At 38.5% G+C, this 19,942-nt stretch overlaps 1 protein-coding gene across 2 annotated transcripts; it reads right to left on the reverse strand.

Annotated features, from left to right (window-relative positions):
* Positions 1–2,727: 2,727 nt before the first annotated feature.
* MLH1 (mutL homolog 1) lies at positions 2,728–19,936 on the reverse strand. Of its 2 annotated transcripts, XM_057376967.1 has the most exons (19): positions 19,906–19,936; positions 18,467–18,557; positions 18,247–18,345; positions 18,019–18,092; positions 16,898–16,970; positions 16,526–16,617; positions 15,192–15,234; positions 14,464–14,552; positions 12,132–12,244; positions 11,484–11,577; positions 10,811–10,964; positions 9,712–10,070; positions 8,827–8,978; positions 7,305–7,413; positions 6,444–6,507; positions 5,733–5,897; positions 4,743–4,835; positions 4,258–4,371; positions 2,728–3,695 (listed from the first exon to the last, which is right to left on the reverse strand). In XM_057376967.1, the coding sequence occupies exons 1-19, from the start codon at positions 19,917–19,919 to the stop codon at positions 3,528–3,530; spliced, it is 2,160 nt and encodes a 719-aa protein (XP_057232950.1). In that variant the 5' UTR covers positions 19,920–19,936; the 3' UTR covers positions 2,728–3,527. The 2 variants fall into 2 exon arrangements, with proteins under 2 accessions (XP_057232950.1, XP_057232951.1); XM_057376968.1 differs by lacking the exons at positions 11,484–11,577; positions 14,464–14,552; positions 15,192–15,234; ... (4 more) ...; positions 18,467–18,557; positions 19,906–19,936 and having other exon boundaries at positions 12,132–12,233.
* Positions 19,937–19,942: the final 6 nt, after the last annotated feature.

Raw genomic sequence — 19,942 nt, forward strand, 5'->3', positions numbered from 1 at the left:
TTGCTTTGTCATTGGAAAATCTGCATATATCACTCCTGCATATGTGAGGTAATAAGGATTCCAGTTTGCATAGATTTAGTGCAATGTGTTATAGTATTGTTTATCTGTAGGGAGGCTGGTAGTGGCACATCACTTCTTTGTTGCATTAGCTTCAGTATGCTCTTCCTAAATTCTCTTCTGGGATTGCTGAATGAAAATATAAGCCAGGGCCAAGTTTAACCTTACATTGGTTCAGAAGAGCCAAGGTCTGTTTCAGAGGATGTAGGTAAGAGTAAACCATTAGAAGAAAAAACAATTCAAACTTTGTAATTTAACTGTATTGGAATGCTCCTAACCACAGGTCTGGAGCATTTCTCTTATGAGGAGAGATTACAGGAGCTGGGCCTGTGTAGTCTAGAGAAGACTGAGTGGGGCTCTCATTAATGCAAATAAACATTTTGGCAGATGCCAGGAGGATGGTGCCAGATTCCTTTTGGTGGTACCCAGCAACAGGACAAGAAGCAATGACTGTAAACTAAAACACTAAAACACTGAGGGAAGTTTGACCTCAGGATGACAAAGAACATTGACAGTAGCAGAGCACTGGACCAGGCTGCCCAGAGAGGTCATGGAGTCTCCTTCTCTGGAGACATTCCAAACCCAYCTGGATGTGTTCCTGTGTTACCTGCTTTAGATGACCCTGCCTTGGCAAGGGGGGGTTGGACCAGATGATCTCCTGAAGTCTCTTCCAACCCTAATGATTTTGTTATTACATTCCATGAGAAAAACTCATTTGGAATAAAAGGTCAAAGGTCCAATTAAACCTTTGAACTTCATCTAGGTGCACAACTCATTACTTTATTTGAACACCTTCCTCAAATCTGCAATGTGAAATTCTTCTGGATATCTAAGAAATTCAATGTCTCCTCAGTGCCTACTTCCTCCTGCAGTTCAGTACTTGGAAAAAATTYAGGGGAATACAGAAGCTGCAAAGCAGAAAGAGACACATATGCTAGTGACAGAAAGTCCTTGGGGTGGGGGATATTTTGTTWCACCAAATATTAATAGTTATGTTTGGCAAACATCAGGTAGAGATTTTGCAAGCTTGAACGAAACAAGCATCTTCATACATCTGTGGTTTATGGTTCAGTTTCTCTGCATGCTGAGAACTGAGATGCCATGTTTTCATACATGGGTAGTTTGMCAAGGAAGTTAGTTACTCTCTTTGGTTCATCCACAACAGTTCTGGTTGCTGCCATGAGAAGCTAAATATCCTGTAAATCTGAAATGCATCAGTTATAGTATAGAAAGTAGTTAGAACACTCATTGCAGAACAGTTTTGTTCACTCCTCTCAAACCTACTTTGAAAGTTGACACAAAAACTATTGTTCAATCCTGCCCTTCCCGGGAATGTTTCTGCTGTCTTGGGGTAGCCCTAAATATATCTGAAGAATTTTCACCAGCCTTTCCTAAAAAAAGCTGGTTGCTTTTGATCCCAATACAGATGAGGTGATTGTTCATGTGAAGGCCTGTGGTAATGGACTGATTGCTTGGCATGACCATGACAGCAATGTGGCTATGTGTTCTTTGTAATGTGTTGGGTTTTCTTTTTATTGGGCTTGAAAATGAGATTTAAGAAGTCTTGTTTCAAGAAGCAGATTTCAGTGAAGAATTTAAAAGGAAAAAAAAACCCAAGCAAGCTGTGACCAAACTAACACCATTAGCTGCTTATCCTGTATCCGTGACAGGAATATTTTGATTGATGGTTTACTGCATCCTTAACTTCAAAATACATTTTGCAAGGAATATTTCCTGCAATTTTAACCCAAATGAAGTCAGTTAAGCTGTATCAGGTTGCTTAAAACTCTGAAATATATACAGATTAGAAGGGGGAAAAAAGCTTATTTCAGCTTTATTATGAGTATTTTTCATTTTGTAACAGAAACTTGGCACTAGGCAATCAGGTTTCCATTAAATATCAAAAGGAGGGAAAAATACCAAAACCAGAAGAAAATGAGCATAATTCAGTACATACTTATAATTTTGGGGGTTGTTAGTTTTGTGGGGGTTCAGGAACCTGCACAACAGTGTGATGAGGAATTGGCATTGGTTACGTGGAATGAGAGTGCACACTAGAGTGCTGCCACACTTAGCATACATTGTAAGCGTGCCTGTGGTTATCTGTAGACATTTCTCACATGTACATGTCAGAGTCCAGGTTCTTTTGGGTGTACCACAGAGGGAGCTTTTCATGTTCAATATCAAATTTACTTATTTGATATACTGGCATCACATGGGATTTGGATTTAGAAGAGTGATACAGCAACATGCTGAAATCACRAGACAAGCATGCTAGCAAGGGCAAGATACAATGGAATCACAACACAAACACTCCTATAATTTCCATTAGTAGTTCCTATATTCTCTACATTCTCCTTGCYTCCTCATTGCCAGAAGTAATATGTGGGCTGAGGCCAGCTGAAGCCAGTTGCTCACTTCACATTTTATTTGCTGGGCTGGATGGCTCAGGAAGACACGATTCTCCAGTAGTTATCCCATTGCCAGGATTGTCATCAAAGAGGGGGCGCGGAAGGAAGATGCTTTCTACAACAGTGTGCTTTTTTACTGTTAAGAGCTCCCACTCTACTGAAGCTGGTACACACTTTTTGGACTATCAAACTGCTGCCCTTCATGAGCGTTCCTCAAAGTAAGGCAGGGTCTGGGACCTCAGCAATCCAACATCACTGCTTAGACCAGAGCTGCTTTCAAATGGAATAGAAATTTTTACAGTGCAAAACTGAAGCTTGCTTTCCTTTCTGATCTGGATGCTAGATTGCTTCTTGGACATACTTAGAAAAATGTTTTCCCTATTGGGACACAGCCTTGTAAGGTCGTCCAAGCYCTACTGATTAAATTGGAGACAATGAATATTATTGTGTGCATGCTCATTTACTATCTACCAGAGCACTCCCATTTCTATTCTCTGACTCCTTGATTAAAAGGGAAGGKATGTGCCATTTTTCAGCAAGGGGCCTGAAATATTACAAGACTAACTCCTTCAGTAACAGATGATTTTAAGTGCTTTGTATGTACATCCACATGGCAGGTTACTCTCAGACAACAGCCATGCTTTAAACAAAAGAATGCAGGTAACCTACTTTGATTTCCAAAGCAAGCCAAGTTAAAGCACTCACATTTCAACTAAATTAAGCTCTATCTTCTTTCACAATCACTTAACTTTAACTTAAGTTAAATTTTCTTCAATAGAAGTATTCTGTTAGTAAATTGGTTAATAGGGAAAATCAGAGTGTAGATGGAGATTTTATTTTAGGGATTTTGGTTGGGTTCAGACAAAGCTAAAATTATTCTTTTTCTACTTTGATCAACAGAAGGAAAGTAGACCATTTGCTGTCATGTTAGTAGTTYAGTATGATACTAAATCCACTCTTTCTTTCCTCCATCCAGATTCCAGCTTTATCTTCTAAGTAAAACTGAATGTAACATGAATGGTGTCTATCTAAAAAAAAAAGTCTTTAACAACTACTTGCTCAACATCTTTCAAAAACTTTATACAGGTCAGGCAAGTTAGCAAGCTGCAAAATGTTGCCATCTTCTGCAAAGTGTTTAGGAGGTAAAAGATGAGTCCTAAAAGCTTTGTAAAGCACATGTTCCACAGTCCATTTCCATGTTGTTGAACCAGACTCAGAATCTTCATTCTGAAATACAGGAAAAAATGGRCAAACAATTAAGCTGAAGTTCTCCTTTACTAGGAGAGCACTCCTTAAAAACTTTACTATGTAAACTACAGCAATTGTAAAATTCTGCTAGTATTAGAGAAGTTCATTCTATACAGTCAAGTTAATTCAAAGCTCTGTAAAGTCATTTGCAGAATGGGTGAGCTTAACTGAATTATTAAGCAGATATTTAGACACAATCAGGTTGTACTTTTCATTTATATGCATCCTTATTCTTCTGTAGAAATAGAGCATAAAAAATACATTCCAAAGTCAGAGGCCAAGGACACTTGTAACAATATTAAGTACATTGCAATGCCCAAAGTAAAAAGGTTCCTTCAATACATTTAATACTTCAGAAAATGTAAGCCACGTTCTTTTCAGAATCTTGCCAAACTGCTACTTGATTCAGTTCACTGAAAGAGCTGGGATTAGAAGTCAATATCTGAAAGAGCTGGGATTAGATGTCAATATCTGAAAGAGCAGAAGTTTCCTGTGTGTTGTTAGTTATTTGTTCATAGGACTGGCTACAGTATTCTTGTACCTGAGAGTTTGTCAGGTTGGATTCCTCTATTATATACTGCTTTCTGATGGAATAGAACATGGCTAGTTCTTTACTTAGGCTTTCAAAACACTCCTTTTCTTCATCCCAGTTTACCTRTTACAAGAAAAAAAAGTATAGAATCTGGGTAGCAGTCAGATACTTGATAAGAGATTTTTAATATGGAAAATTCATATTAATGTATTGGCCATTTTTGTCCTGGTAAGGTAAAGCTATAGAAAGAAAAAAAGAGGGTAGGAATGCAGACTTTTAAATCAAAATAGGGGCTSAGTCAGTCCATAGTTACGAATACAGAGGCAAAACACAACTGATCAATAACCACAGAAAAGCATCTGGAACATACAACAGTACATTTAAGCGCCACCATCTACAAAGGCTGCAAAGGCTGCAACTGCAAAGGCTGGAATTGCTTAAATGTAAAGTAAAAAAAGTAACTATGCATTAATAAAATCACTGAGCAACTWTACCTCTGTGGCCAAGCGCAGGATAAACATAGGCAGTCCTTCCAGCGGSGGAATATAGTTGTCTATCAGAAGTGGTAACCCAGTAAGATTTCCATCCTGCAAGGCAACACTGCTGCTTCAGTAAAAAAAATGTACTTTCTTGYAGTAAATGCACCAAAACTGTTATATATTGTAAGACTGATTCTTACCAAACTCAGTGAGCCTCACAAGTTTTTAAAGCCTGATGCCAGTAGGCATTGCAGGAAGAGAGTTAGTGGTGATRTTTAATTTCACAAGGCATGGATTAAGTCATCAGCTCAAGGAGAGAGACCTGAATTCAACCTTGTCCTCTAGCTCTAGGGCACAGACACCAGGCAAATATCCAAATGAAGTGCCTGGGCTTGATGAAGCTGTTCACCTTTGTATAAAGTAAGGGATGCATCWAGCCACACAATGAGACTCATTGAGAGCCACAGTGGTGGCTGCAACCCTGTCTGACTTCAGAGCTGGTTAAGATGCACACCTTGTTGGTTAAGAGATCTGTAGTCTAGTTATGGAAGCAATAACTAAACTGTGGATTGCCCAGAGAGGTTGTGGAGTCCCCCTCACTGCAGACATTCAAGAACCATCTGGACACAATCCTGTGCCATGTGCTTCAGCATGATCCTGCTTGAGCAAGGACATTGGAACAGACGACCCACTGTGGTCCCTGCCAACCCAACCCATTCTGTGACTTGGCAACTAATTCAATAGAAACTTTGTGTAGYACTCTTCTTAAAGGCAGCATAAGTCTTGAGCATTTTTTATGAAAGGGTTATACCACCTAAATCTTACTGGAACTGGTTCTTCGKGATGGCAAGCACTGCAGGCAACCTATTGCAGTTATCGGTCACCAAAACGCAGAATTATGGAATCATTTAGGTTGGAAAAGACCTCCAAGATCTAATCCAATCCAATCATAAACCTAACACTGGCCACCATTCATTAACTGTCAGAAGTAATAGCTGCAGTCACCTCATCAATTTCAAGAGAAAAATAATCTTTCAACATTTCAGTCTTGTTTTTCAAAAACTCCACAATGTACTCAGCAAGCCCTTCTTTTGGGCCATCCTCTTCTGTCCAGCCACTTTCAGGATCCTCTAAAGCAAGCATTGAAAGCTCATAYAAAGGAGCTGGCTCCTAAAAATGAAGAAGGTGAAACTTTGGTCAATGATCAGCACACTCTATTAGAAATCTATAGACTCTTCCTTCACACAATAACTAATTTCAACACACCATTTCTGGTCTGCAGAACTAACAGTTCTGTTTATCATAACCAGGCTAAAGAGATATGAATTTCTCTCTTTCTTTCTGTAGTCCACAATCCCACTGAGCACTGATATTTTACAGGATAAATACTGGCAATCAACACTATTTCTGTAGATCGTATATTCAAATTAATTATTTGTCCCAATATAAGAGCAACAGCAAAACTTGGTGAATGATTACAATTGACACTAGTAACAAGCAGCCAGGATGACAATTTGACACTAGCAGCTACAAAATTACTACGATTTCTACATTCAGTTTTTACTCTGAGGGAAACAAAACAACACTCTCATAATGGACAAAAGCCAACCTGACTGTGCAATCAAAACTATGCACTTGTCTGAAAGGACAGACATACTATAAACATATCTTTTAAAAKATCTTTTTATATAGGATATAATATAAAATTATACTTACAGACAACCTTAAGACTCCGAAGTTTGCAAAGTCATAAATAAGTATCTGGTAGAASAGTTCTTGGCTAAATCGAAGCACAAGAATTAGTTACATGGATAGGATTTCATACCTCTACGTTAGCATAATTAAGAGGGGAAAGTAAATATCATCCCGGAAACATGTACATATTCAGTCCTATTAATAAAGATGATCTTACTTAAACGAAAGAGTTTAAGGATTCACCTTCACTATCTATTTAAAATTCAATCTATTTCTTGGTTTCTGATATTATCAGCGACACTGGCACACAAATGTCACATACTCAAGCACCCAACCACTACCATTTTGTTCCCTTATAATTTATATTTCAACTTCTTTGTTCTTTTACTGCACTGCAAGAAATGCACAGGAAYTAGTAAATTAATAGAGATGTCTATCTCAAATTGATTCTCTGATGTGTTACAAAATTTATGTAGCTGGCCCTGTAAGGCTGCTACATATCATATCCTACAGATACTCTTAACCCAACTGGATACAATGTTTTACAGGATGTTCCCGAAGCCTCTATTTCATAGTGTGCTGCCGATGATCTTACAGCAAATCATGATGATGATCATACACCATACAGATCATCATGAAGCAAGAAAAAGTCTTTTCCTTTCTGCTGGCATTTTAATTACACTGACTCCCTGCAACTKTTCCCAAGCATGCCAGACTTGTTTCCACTGTTCCACTTGTGAACTGAATGCCTAATCTTTAGCCTAACGACTTTTCAGATRGGCAACAAGAGAATGATGTTTTCCCTGTCATTTCCTGCTTTCTTCTWATTAGCTTCACAATTGGTACTTATTTCAGCTGCAACAGGTCTAACAAACTTTTTACCTGAGATTTGTTGTATTGAGAAGGTACAGTTTTGTCTGATACTGGGCCAGAGCCCACTGAGGACTGACRCAACCAACAAAGGAGTGATCATGTAGCATCTCCTGGAGTTCTGAAACAACAGAGAGGTGAGGAAGAAACAAAAAGATGTAATTTCATAGTTGCAACCCTGCCCTCATTCACTTGAGTAGTTTGTGTCTTTTTAGCATGAAAGTCCCAGATTACTGTTCAGTCACCACTACACCCCTTCTTCTTATAGGCCTGTACAACCAATTATTCACAAGTTTTGAAGTATTAATAACTTCTGTGCATACTCCTACTATTAAAGCACAAGGGAGAATAGTTATATAACATTTWAACTACAAATGCAAATTAGGAAAAAGTAGAATTCAAGTCCCTGTGTCTGAATAGCTTTCCCAAATGCATTTCAGGCCACAGGAAATGAGTGAGGAGCACATACACACTTCATAAACTGCAGGTGCAAACCAGCTTTGCAACACAATCTAGTAGCGTCAAACTAAATTCTGAAAATGTGATAGAATAGGTCTATGACTTTTTTCCTGTAWTTTCTTTCTTTTCCTCTCACAAAGTAAGCTTTTTAAATATATATAAATGAGAAGCCTGGGAAAAATATGAGAAGTCAGTTTCTATGAAAGAGTTCATTTTAGGCATTCCACAAAAAAAAATTTACTAGATGCCATCCTTGGGAGCAGCTTTGTTACAGATGCTTGGTACTGCAGTCACAGCATGTATGAAGCACTACACAACCCTCATTCCACTGTTACATTTTCCAAATGAATGTCACAGTGTGAGAAGAGATTCCTCTTTTTCCAAAGTCTCTTRCAGGTATTTCTCACACATGTGAAAACATGACATAACCTCAGGCAGCTTCACAAGTTTTATCATGCATTTTGAGACATTTTTGAATATTTTATGGTTCAGAGACAATTCTTTGATTTCAGTATTTAAAACAGTGACAGTCAGATATGGAATTACTGACTCAGAATTACCAGTCTTCTGCAAAGCRTTTACTGGAGTACAAGTAAAAGTTCTTGCTTTCTAAAGTTTAAGATTCTTAGCAATTTATAAAAAAGTTATATATTACAGATGTCTGTGTGGAGCATCCCCAATTCTCACACCCAGAAAAATCAAAATAAATCCAACAAAACGCCTAGGATGTGAGATTTCTAGCATTTAAGACAACTGACAAATAAGAGTATGAGTCARTGTACGTTGCCTTCAGAGGCAACTGAATTAAGCAGAAAACACTCTGGAAAGAATTGTAAATCCCTTACCTTTATCTAAAACAACTCTTAACAAAAGAGAKAATATTTTACAAGTCTCACCATTTCATACAAGTGAGACAGATACAAATAAAAATGAAAAGCAAAAGCTTTTTTTGTTAAAAACTTGCTTAGCAGCACAGTAAGTTCACTGGGCCTCCTTTTAAATACCTTTTTCCAGATCAAACTGTTCTATTTAGTTGGTGGAATAACAATAATTTTGAGAAACAAGTCTTGCWTACTTGCATGTGCCTGGTTACTAATTTCCTCCTGGAGAGTCAACACACTAGTCAAGTTGATAATTCTTCTTCTAGGGGTGCAGGCAGCAGTCATATCCTTTCTGTTGTCATCTTCTTTCTCCAATTCCATGTCCATATCTTCCCGAGGTCTCTTCCTGTAATACCAAAAGAATTATGTTCAATTCTCCTATCACTTAGGCAAAACACAGCAACAGACCAGATGCTCAATTCAATGCTGTATGTTAACACACAAAATGCAGTTTCCCGGAACCAGTTTTATTTTGCTTCTGAAGAATAATTCGTCAGTAAAGGGTAGTTCTGAATTTTTAGATTAATCTGATACCAACCATATTAAGCAACTGCTAATAAGCACCAAGCAAATTGGGCTCTAAAGGACATACTAAAAATGCTGATATTTCAATGATTTTTCTTTCAATTTTTCTATGGGGAGGGAACTAGATTCTGTCAGAAGACTTTGGCCTCTCATAACAGCTCCTGCAGGCGCTAAACAAGTTTATAGCACTTTTACCTTTACTAGGGTAATGCTTGTCGAATTCAGTGATGTAGTTTCTATCCCCTACAAAAGGGAGGCCTCCAGAAAGAGACAGACAAGCTAAACTAATTTATACTGCTGTAAATTTATTTACACTGCTACCTGCCTTTCAGTATAGACTGAAATCCCATTCCTGTCACAAAACTTAGCAGAAGTTACATGACTTACAGTTCACAAGTTAATTTCTCAATAAAATGTCATGAGAAGTCATTCTAGAGAACATTTCCATTCTGGAAAAGCAGAAGCCTAAAGAATTCAGAAAAATCAACATTTTGAGGGCTATGCCATGAAATAAATAGGTAGCTTTGCACCATTTCAGRAAAGGTGAGACTTACCGAGAAAGTACAGTCTCAGGAGACAAGTGTCCACTCTTGCTTGGCCCCCCAGACTTCATTGTATCCTCCTGAACATCAGCCATTTCAACCAGGTCCCTGACTTCTTCCATTTCAGCATCCTGGGGCCTGTCTGTACCCTCTGAAGGTCCTGCATTAACCTCTGTTGTCACTTCAATGGGGCCTGAACTTAGGGGATTGTTCACTGGCTGAACAAAAGCATCCAATTTCTGCTCTCGGGAATCAGTGCGGACCATCTGATGYGCGTAAACTTTATCACCAGTTCCCTTGGTAACCACAGAAGAGTTTGCTGCYGGTTTCACAACTTCACTGGAAGAGCAATCAGCCCCTGGAAGCAACGTCTTCATTCAGGCATGAGGAAGCAAAGAGAAGAGGATGAACAAGAAAATAAAAAGCCAGAAAGATCAGTCACATTTCTCACCGTATCTCACTGCTCAGAGGCAAATTTGAAACACCCAGCAACAAAGTGTCAACTGCTTAAAAGGTCACCAGCTTTGCATCTGCTATCCACATAGAGTGATGTCATCACCTTGAGAGTTRAAAGCATTAGTTACCATTCCTTTGTCTCAAAGGGAAAAAAATCTTTAAGGTAAAAAGTCACAAGAAAATTAGTTTTTTAAAAAAATACAGTTATCTATGCTTTACATAGAGTAGAATAACTTCCTGATTTTTTTTTCTGGTTAGATTAAATCCAAAATGTTATCAAGTACACAGAACAGTTTCCTCAATCACATCTTTTCACATAAGCCAGTGTAGAAAAAAAAACCAGTTTACTACATATGAAGGCTAACATAAAATCAAGACAATCTGGTATTTGACAGAAATGTAACTAAAATGTTTTCATACTTTTTTTCTTCTCTTTTGCCACATTCTTAACACTGGYGTCTTAAAGTAACTTCATTCCCAAAACATAGAGCAAAGATCTCAAGACATCAGTACAACTGRTAAGTGCCCATGCCTGCACAGATTGTACTGATTGAACTGTCCGATTGAACAGGACAGATTGTACTGTCCAATTGAACAGGACAGAAGTATCCCTGACTATTAAAATAATACAGAAACACCCCGTACATCGTCTCACCTGAGTGAAGTACATCCTTGAGGAATTAGAGCCCAATAACTTGCTCTCTACGTGCTGTTGCACACGCTCCAGAATACTGTCTTCATGAAGAAAATGGACCTCGTGTTTTGTAGGATGCACRTTCACATCTACATTCTGGGGGGCTATTTCCAGGCTGGAAAACATTTTAAAAGAAGYTAACCTAAAATATCCCATAGATAGCAKAGAGAGAGCAAAAATYGKTMAAAATKTGACAAAATTTGTCAGGCTTGSGGACATTATTCCATAAAAATAAGTCCAAAATATCCTGAAACCTCTAAAGTTATATTACAGTCAAACTTTTTTAGTATATTGAGAAATAATCCAAAATCAACTTACATAGGTAAACTGAAACYAACCTCTCCATTGCACAATTACAAAACCCACATCAAGAAATTTTTTTTTACTTACAGTGTCTCATGAATTAATAGGAAAGAACTTCAGCTGAAATAACAGGCACTCACTACTTCTAAAAATAAGGTCTGTCTTCTTAAGATTTCTTTAATTTGATTTAGTTTTCTCCTGTCTGGTGATGAATTACCTCAGTGCAATGGTTAGCACTATTATGAGGAACAGAAATGTCCTTCTGAACCTACTCATCCTAGTTATATCCTACAAAACAGTACTAAAAGGCTACTTCTTCCTATTACTTTACCTTAAGTATAGGAATGGGTGTGTGCCTTTTGGCAAATAAGCAGCATACACAGTTTCTATGGCTTTGCGCATAGCGGCTGACTCTACCAACCGATCTGAAACACAGAACAAAATCCTATTGCYAAACAGCCCAACTAAAACACACTGCACAGTGCCCAGCTACTCCTTCAGACAAACATCTTCATACTTCRAGTCTTCAAGGCCCATTTTCCCCTAAGACCTATTTATTCTTCATATAAAATCATGAATAGACATTCTTTTCTTAGCATGTTTTATATTTAGTATTTTTTCCCACAAATACTGAAATAACCAGACTAGCTTTCCATTTTTTCATACAGTTGAGGTTTATTTGCAACCCATGCCMRTGTTGYTACAGAACTAAGAGATCACTCTGTRTAAGCTGGCAGGACACAGTCATAACCCTGCTGCTCCAAAGTTTCTTTAGGCCCTGTCTTAGCTGTTTTCCACTATCTACATTGCAAAGCGTGATGCACATTAAAAATCAAAAAACACTTTAATATTTACAATTAACTGTAATTCTTATTTGTAAAAATGTTTTTTAAAATGGTCATGTATTCAGGTCTTCAGAAAGTTTTGTTTTTAGATCATGTAAGCAACTGTACAAAATGCTGCCTTTTTTTAAACTTACGGTTTATGAAGAGTAAAAATATACATTTCTTCACAGAGTAGTTTGCATTCGTGATGTAACCTTTCATTTTAAAGGCCAGATTTGCATCTTCACAGCCCACTTCTATCAGTTCCCTATTAAGTTTGACAGAAACAYGAACAAAAAATTAACTCTTTTGTTGATGCAAATTTTGAACAGTATTCATAAGCAGTGATATTCCATTTTGCCAGTTGGCAGGGTCAGCACAAAGGACACAGACATCAACTTTAAGGGATAAGTGTAAGTAACTATAGTTCAAAATAGCAAAGAATTATGAAAGGATAATCTAAGTAATGCAGATAATCATTACTAGAAACAATTGCCTGAAGTGATTAATAAGATACATGACCAGTTACTCAATACTTTACCATCATCCTGATCCACACATCAGCTGGGGAGCCCTGGTCACAGTGAAGGACTGGAGARCCACTCCCAGCAACTGGGAAATCCTACACAGTATGTCCACTTGTAGATGAAGACTCCACCTTCGCTGTGACAGGGTCCAGCTTTTACATTGTTCAATAAAAAAGCTCACATAACTCTAATGTGGAAACATCTGGTTTCATTCTCTTCTTGGGTTCCACCCAAAGCCTGGCCAGGGCTCAAGGAGGAACCAAGGAAGTTGGCTTTGACCATACACTCCCAAACAAGGTCAGATGTCTGATTTCATAGCCTAGCCTATCTTCTAAATATGGAAATATAAATATATTATCACACTACATATTTTGCTAATGATCATGCGTATTTTGCTAATAAGCTGATACAAATATCATATAACATATGGTTGGAAGGTTCATCTAAATGTCAACTTCGGMTCAGGGCCTATTGCTCAAGTCTCACTACTTCATATTCATCTATATTCTATTTATATCACAGTTAATGWAAACATTAGAATTATTTGAGAGTTCAAACACTGACTGCTGGGCCACAATAGTTATTTAACCATAACTGCATCGTTTCCTTTTCTCAAGTAAGCATAAACTAGTAATATTGTAWGGCTGGAGTCTATAAAGTTACCTCCATTGACTTTTTAATTCTGTACTATAACACAGGATCCACAGCATTCTAATCTATTGATAAGTCTAATATCCATTTTATTGTTTAAGTCATTGACAGTAATAGACAAGAACACTTCAATATTGTCTGCAGCTAGGGAAGAACAAACACACCTTTTCTTGGACTACTTTGTCAGTCTGTTGTGTCTTGGTGGTCTGTTAAATAGACATTAAAATATAAAAAATTCTCTCTTGCTCGTGCACACAGATCCTAACGTTAACGTTATTAAAAAAGTTTTAATAATTTTTGTAATTCAATAGTCAAGGAAAGTCCACTTTGTAAGCACAGGCAAGGCATTATGCCAACTTTCTAACACAGAAAATACTTAAGGATTATTATTTATAATTCARCCTCAATATATACCAAGGGCCATTTTCATTTGCATTCAGTTTTTAACACTACCTCGAACTGGGTAAATTAAAAGTTTTGTTTGAAAAGAAATTATCAAAACTTTTACTTTGAAATGGACTATTTATCCTGAAATGTACAAAGGAAAAACTCTTATCAAATGAGCATCCATAGTAGACAAAAACGAATGCATAACAAGGAAATACATAAAACACTGCAAGCATTATTACTAAGCAGCCTCTCTRTTTTGCTGTGCTTCCTAAAGATTTTTCCAAACATTAGAAGTTACATTTATTAAATGTGAAGTTTGACTTCAGTTAGTAACAGAAAAGAATCAAAGTGACACCGAGGTATTTATGGGACAAATTCATTCAATGAATTCTTCATAGCTGAAAGTCTCAAAGAGAATTTTTCCTAGTGGCAGATACATCTTCAAAAGACAGCCTTTTGCATTTTTATCTTTTCTATCTGATTTACACAGCCTCAGCTAATGTAGCTTTTGTCAAAATAAGAAACCTTAAGATTTCAGAAAAAAACGTATGAGTAGCTTCAAAATTTATCAGATAGCAGAYAGTAGGAAATGGTAAGATTTTCTTGGTATAGGAAGAGACTAGGAACTTATAGAGAACACAAGTTCTAGGCCCAGCTAGCTGTTTCTATATGACCATACAGAAAGTCCCTTTTCAGTGCATTAAAGGAACAACTTTGTAACTTTCCTCTTCCCTTTGGTACACAAAAGAAGTCACACATTCTGAAGAGAAGGGAGAGCTCTCCTAATGCAACAATCCCTCTTCTCTGAAAKTAACCTTSAAGGGAGCAAKARAAGTTAGCATAGCCCAAGGTATTTAAAGASAAAAGGGAGAATTCACTGGAAAGCTTCATATCAAAAGGAAACTTGACATCAACATACCTGCTAACAGCATTTCCAAAGATGGACCTAATGTTGTCCACTGTTGAGGCATTGGATAAGGTTCTAACGTCAGACATGGTGTCACCTTGCTAAAGAGAGCAGAAATGAATATCAATCAATTCACCTTTTTGGACAAGATGGTTTTAGAAATACTTTAAACTRAACAATAACATTTCTAAAACAAAGGCATGGAACAATGTAACATCATTATATTGTTTTGTAATTCTTATTTACTTATTTATGTTCAAAAAAGCAATGGATGGTAAATGGCACATTGTTTGAAAGATCAGCTGGTGCACATCAGGCCCACTGAGGCTAGTAATTCCATCTTGGAAAGTGAGGAACACAGTTCAGTAAGTAATAATCAAGAATGGCACAGAATGAAGGGAGTCTACCCCATCCTCTTTCATAGAGTACTTAGTAATCAGGCTCCCCAGGGAAGCTGAAACAACTCATAAAGCTAAACCAAATGTAACAGTGACCACACAGAAAACTCCAAACTCCTGAAAAATGTATTTCTGTCTTGTTTACTTCTAACTCATGTCCTTTCTATCCAAACTGCACCAACATATCTTTCACCATTTCATTAGAAGGGAAGGCTCTGTATCCTGTTGCTTTTGCAAAAGATGCCATGCAAATTTATTGGGATTTTCAGATATACATATTATGTGTATATACACAGGCACATATAAACACAGAGCRAAGTTATAAAGACTTTATCTACACACCTTTTTAACTGAAAAGCTGATGCCTGAGTTATGGATGGCATACCTGAAAAAYAGATAAATGTAAGTCTGCAGTATGTGAAAGAAAAGGTAACTGTTTCCTCTGATTGCTGAGAAGCAGCTAGTAATGAGGGCAAGTAATTCCACTTGCTGTTAGAGAATAATGCAATTTAAGCCAAGCTGTGCTTTTGTAGACTGAACAGCTAAAAAAAAGTGTCTCCTATTTATAACTCAACTATAACCACTATAAMCAGAAATTCAAGGATCAGCTTAGCTTATTTCTCAAAAAAAAATAAAGGATTGGCATCTAGAGACCTGTTTTTTTTCAATTTCACTGCATAGGTTTAACTAAAAAAACATCCTCAGTATAACAGAATCAAGTCACAGCTATGATGGAGAAACATCTCAATAATGGCTGACCTGCCCTTCTAACTTCCTGTACCCAGACAGTTCAGCTGTCTGTGATCTGATACACTACAGCTGCACAACCTTGGCTCAAACTTCTAGGGAAATTACTGCGTTGCAAGCAAAAACACACCACAGTACCCTGCAAGATGAGAAATGTAAAAATGCAGACAAAGATGAGACTGCTGTGAATGTGAACTCAAAAATTCAAGAGGGGAAAAACCCAAAAGTAAGTAACAGAAAAATTCTAATGAAAAAGAACAAGGAGCTGTGGGGCTGTAACTCAGCAAGACTTCAGATCATACTGTTCAACAGAGCAGTAGGACCTGACCTTCCACGTCCTGGCTGAAGTCTGCCTGACCCAGAAAAGACTCTTAAATAGCTCATATGGGGAATAGGCTAAACCTTGGTATACAGTCTTGCTAGTCTTTGCTCCATTTTGTGTTTTTTGAAAGTGTAAAGCAGTTCTTCTAATTAAATTGTGCAGATCCCACTGGCAAAGCCTGTTCACATAGCAAAAGACATAACCAAGGGGCCCAAGTGAATATCCAGTAGCTAAAGTAGWATTACTCTTTTTTGGGGATGTGAAGCAGCCATTCAGCTTTTCAGCCAAATCTCAATGTTCCTGAGCAGTTTTAACATGAATTCTATTCAGCCCAAGTACATTTATTGCTCACTTGTTCAAGTCTATCACCATTTCTTTGCTGGAATTTTAAGAAATAATCAATAGTCACAGATAGAATACACTACTTCCCATCTGAATTTTTTACATCAAATTGAATGGACACTGCACACCAAAAAATAGTTTAAAAAAACACAACAAACAAAACCACCACCACAAAATGACACCAAACATTCTGCCCGTCCCTCTGAAAAACCCTGGTCCTCCCYATAAAGTACATAACAATTGGGAGCTTCCTATGTTGATTTACCTGCTAACTACCTCTACTATTTTTGCATATTCYTCATTTGGATTCTTTAAAGCCTTCCTCCTTGTAATTACATTGTAAAAGAGATCTTCAACCTACAGAGAAAAAGTACACAATTAAAATTAATTTTTTTTAATTCTCTCTTACTATAAAATTAATCTAAATGCATCTTGTTTATTTTTATTTTATATATAAATTATCTGAGAATACTTTGGTTGATGAAGAATCAACATTCAGTTTATTCCTTACCTCCTTAGGTTCACCTAACAAACTGCATCTTCAGAGATGATATCATGGACCTTACAATGTAAATGGTGCAAGCCAAACCAGCAAGGAACAGAAAATGAACAAGAGAAAACAGGCACAAAAACCTACTGTGATCTGAGTTCCTTGGTTTCCAGCACAGGGCTTCGGAGGGGCTTTGATTTTTCCATCACTGTAAGTAGCTCTAGGCAGAAAATAAAAAGTTGTCAGACATCTAGATTTACAGGAGGGAAGACGTGGACAGGTGACAAAGTAAGAAAACAAAAGAAATCCCATCATTGACACATTCCTCCAGCAAATTATTTGGGACACTGAGAATTAGCTTCCCCCAGTTTTCTGCTACAGTAAAACTGTCCTCATTGAGTTTAGAGCCAAAGGGGCAGTGGGGGAATGGGAATAATAGCCAAGGAAATCATGATCATCATCATGATCATGACATATGTGTTTTGAAATTGTATTACTGAGACTTTTCCTCTAAAGGCAGAATTACTGCATTTTTTCTTTCTTTAATAGCTGGACATAGCCTAAAAACAATTCCACTAGACTTTACACTTCAGTTAAGCTAACAAGAAATTCTTGATTTTAGTATAAGATCTGTTTCCTTTCTGACACTAACAGGATTTCAGCAAGTTATTCAGATGCATAAATTCAAAAGACAGACCTCTTTTTGCCGCCTCTGTATTTAATACATGAAAGACCATAATCTGTACACAATTWAAAAAAAAAAAACAAGATTCAGAGCATCTTTTTTTCCCCTCCCTTTGCTTGAAACTAGTTAAGAAATTAATGGAAAAGCTTACTTATATTTAGATTTGGTTTTCAAAARAATATTCAAAAGTCTTTTTGGATAGGATGAAGCACCACACAATAACAAACCAAGCTGTAAGTTCCTGGGCTGAGATTTGTGAAATTTGCTAGACATGATGCCCACATATATATATATAACCTTTAATCCTGAAATGGGGAAAAAGACAAATGTTTAACCCACATTAACTACTGAAATAGAAGTTCCTTCAAGATTTCCTGCCTGCCCCTGCCACCTGTAACCATTTTAAAATATATTATTTAGTTAAAGCTTGCCTTTACCATTGGGAAAACTACATTTTCTCACATTTCAAGTCTTTTTGGTACCTATCCTTACCATACCCTCCTCTGTAATAGGGAGCTCTGTAATAAATACATCTGTTTGTTATTGCATGCAGCAGAAGCAACCTGGRTAATAGTAAGCATACCTGAATGCACACTTTGCATCAGCTGTTTTAGTTGTTACTGTAACATGGGCAACGTGACTGATGCTAGCCAGAGCCTAGGAAAGAGAAAGCATCTTTGTAAACCTTGCTCTGGAGCACATTGAGGCATGTCCACATGCCTCATCCCCAGAGGCAATGAGATAGCATGTACAACCCCACTACACAGGGTAACAATAATGAGCAGTTTCAAAACCTTGATGAAGAGCTTACCTCGCCCCTAAAACCATATGTAGAAATACTAGCCAAGTCTTCAAATTTTTGCAGTTTACTCGTAGTAAATCTCTCACATACAATGTCCAGATCTTCTTTCTATGTGAAARGGACAAGCAATAATCACTGAGTTTTTTCAAGATCAGAAACATTTAYAAATTGAAATAATTTTTAAAAGGTAGTATTAAACAGCATRCACCTGTCGACTTCATTTACTTACTCTGATACCACAGCCGTTATCTTGGACCTGGATGAACTTCAGACCACCTTCTTTAACTATTACCTGGATACTCGTAGATTTAGCATCCAAACTGCAGAAACCAAGAAACAAAGAAAGTCATTTCAATCCCAGAGTTCTGCTTAATATCTTTATCCATCACCTGGATGACGGATGGAGTGTACCCTTAGTCAGTTTGCAGATGACACCAAGTTGGGCAAAAGTACTGATCTGATGGAGGGAAAGAAGGCTCTGCTGAGGGATCTGGACAGACTGGATTGATGGGCTGAGGCCAGTTCTATAAGGGACAATAAGATGAATTGCCAGGTCCTGCCCTTGGGTGACAACAACCCCATGCAGCACTACAGGCTGAAGGAAGAGAGTCTGGAAAGCTGCCACATGGAAAAGGATCTAGAAGTGCTGCTCTAACAGCTGGCTGAACATGAGCCAGTGTCTGCCCAGGTGGCCAAAAGGGTCAGTAATGTCATCAATAATGTGGCCAGCAGGACCAGGGCAGCGATTGCCCCCCTGTACTTGGCAATGGTGAGGCTGCACCTCAAATCCTGGGAGCCCAGATTTGGGCCACTCACCGCTAGAAGGACATTGATGTGCTGGAGTCTGTCCAGAAAAGGGCAGTGGAGCTGYTGAGGGCTCTGGRGCACAATTCTTATGAAGAGAGGCTAAGGAACACTCCAGGGTGTTTCACCTGGAGAAAARGAGGYTCAGGGCAGAGCTWATTGCTCTCACCTCCCTGAAAGGAGGTTGTACCAAGGTGGGGGTTGGCCTCTTYTCCCAAGGAACAAGCKATGRACCAGAAGGAAATGGCCTCAGCTTGTGCYAGGACAGGTTTCAACTGGATATTACAATAATGTCTACATAGAAAGGGTGGTCAGGCATAGAACAGGCTGTCCAAGGAAGTGTTTGAGTCGCCGACCCTGGAGGTATTTAAAAGACCTTGAAGATGCTGTGCTTAGAGACATGGCTTAGCGGTACATTTGGAGTGTTGGGTTAATGGTTGGGTGTGATGCTCTTAGATGATCTTTTCCCTCCTGTCAACTTGGCACCGAAAGCAAACGATTTGTAAGTGTCCCAAACAAGAGCAAAACGAGGCGGAACTCCAAATACAGACAGGAGCGCGGCTTCCCGAGCGGAGCTGCCATCCCGAGCGTTCCCTACGAGCACACACAGGAGCTGCCTCTCCTCGGCAGCCGGGCTCCCGCTCGCCGCACGCCGGGACACGGGACCGGGATACGGGGACGGGACACGGGGCTGGGACACGGGGACGGGATACGGGGACGGGATACGGGGACGGGATACGGGGCAGGGACACGGGGCAGGGACGCGGGGCCGGGACACGGGGCTGGGACGTGGTGTTACCCCAGCAGAGCCCCCCCGCCCCACGCAGTGCGGCCGGGCTGCGGGAGGGGCGGACCCCGCGTTACCAGTTCTCGATCATCTCCTTGATGGCGTTGGCCGGCC

This window comes from Malurus melanocephalus, unplaced genomic scaffold (genome assembly GCF_030028575.1).
Source record: "Malurus melanocephalus ecotype Western Australia unplaced genomic scaffold, MMel_1.1 scaffold_297, whole genome shotgun sequence".
Taxonomy (NCBI): domain Eukaryota; kingdom Metazoa; phylum Chordata; class Aves; order Passeriformes; family Maluridae; genus Malurus; species Malurus melanocephalus.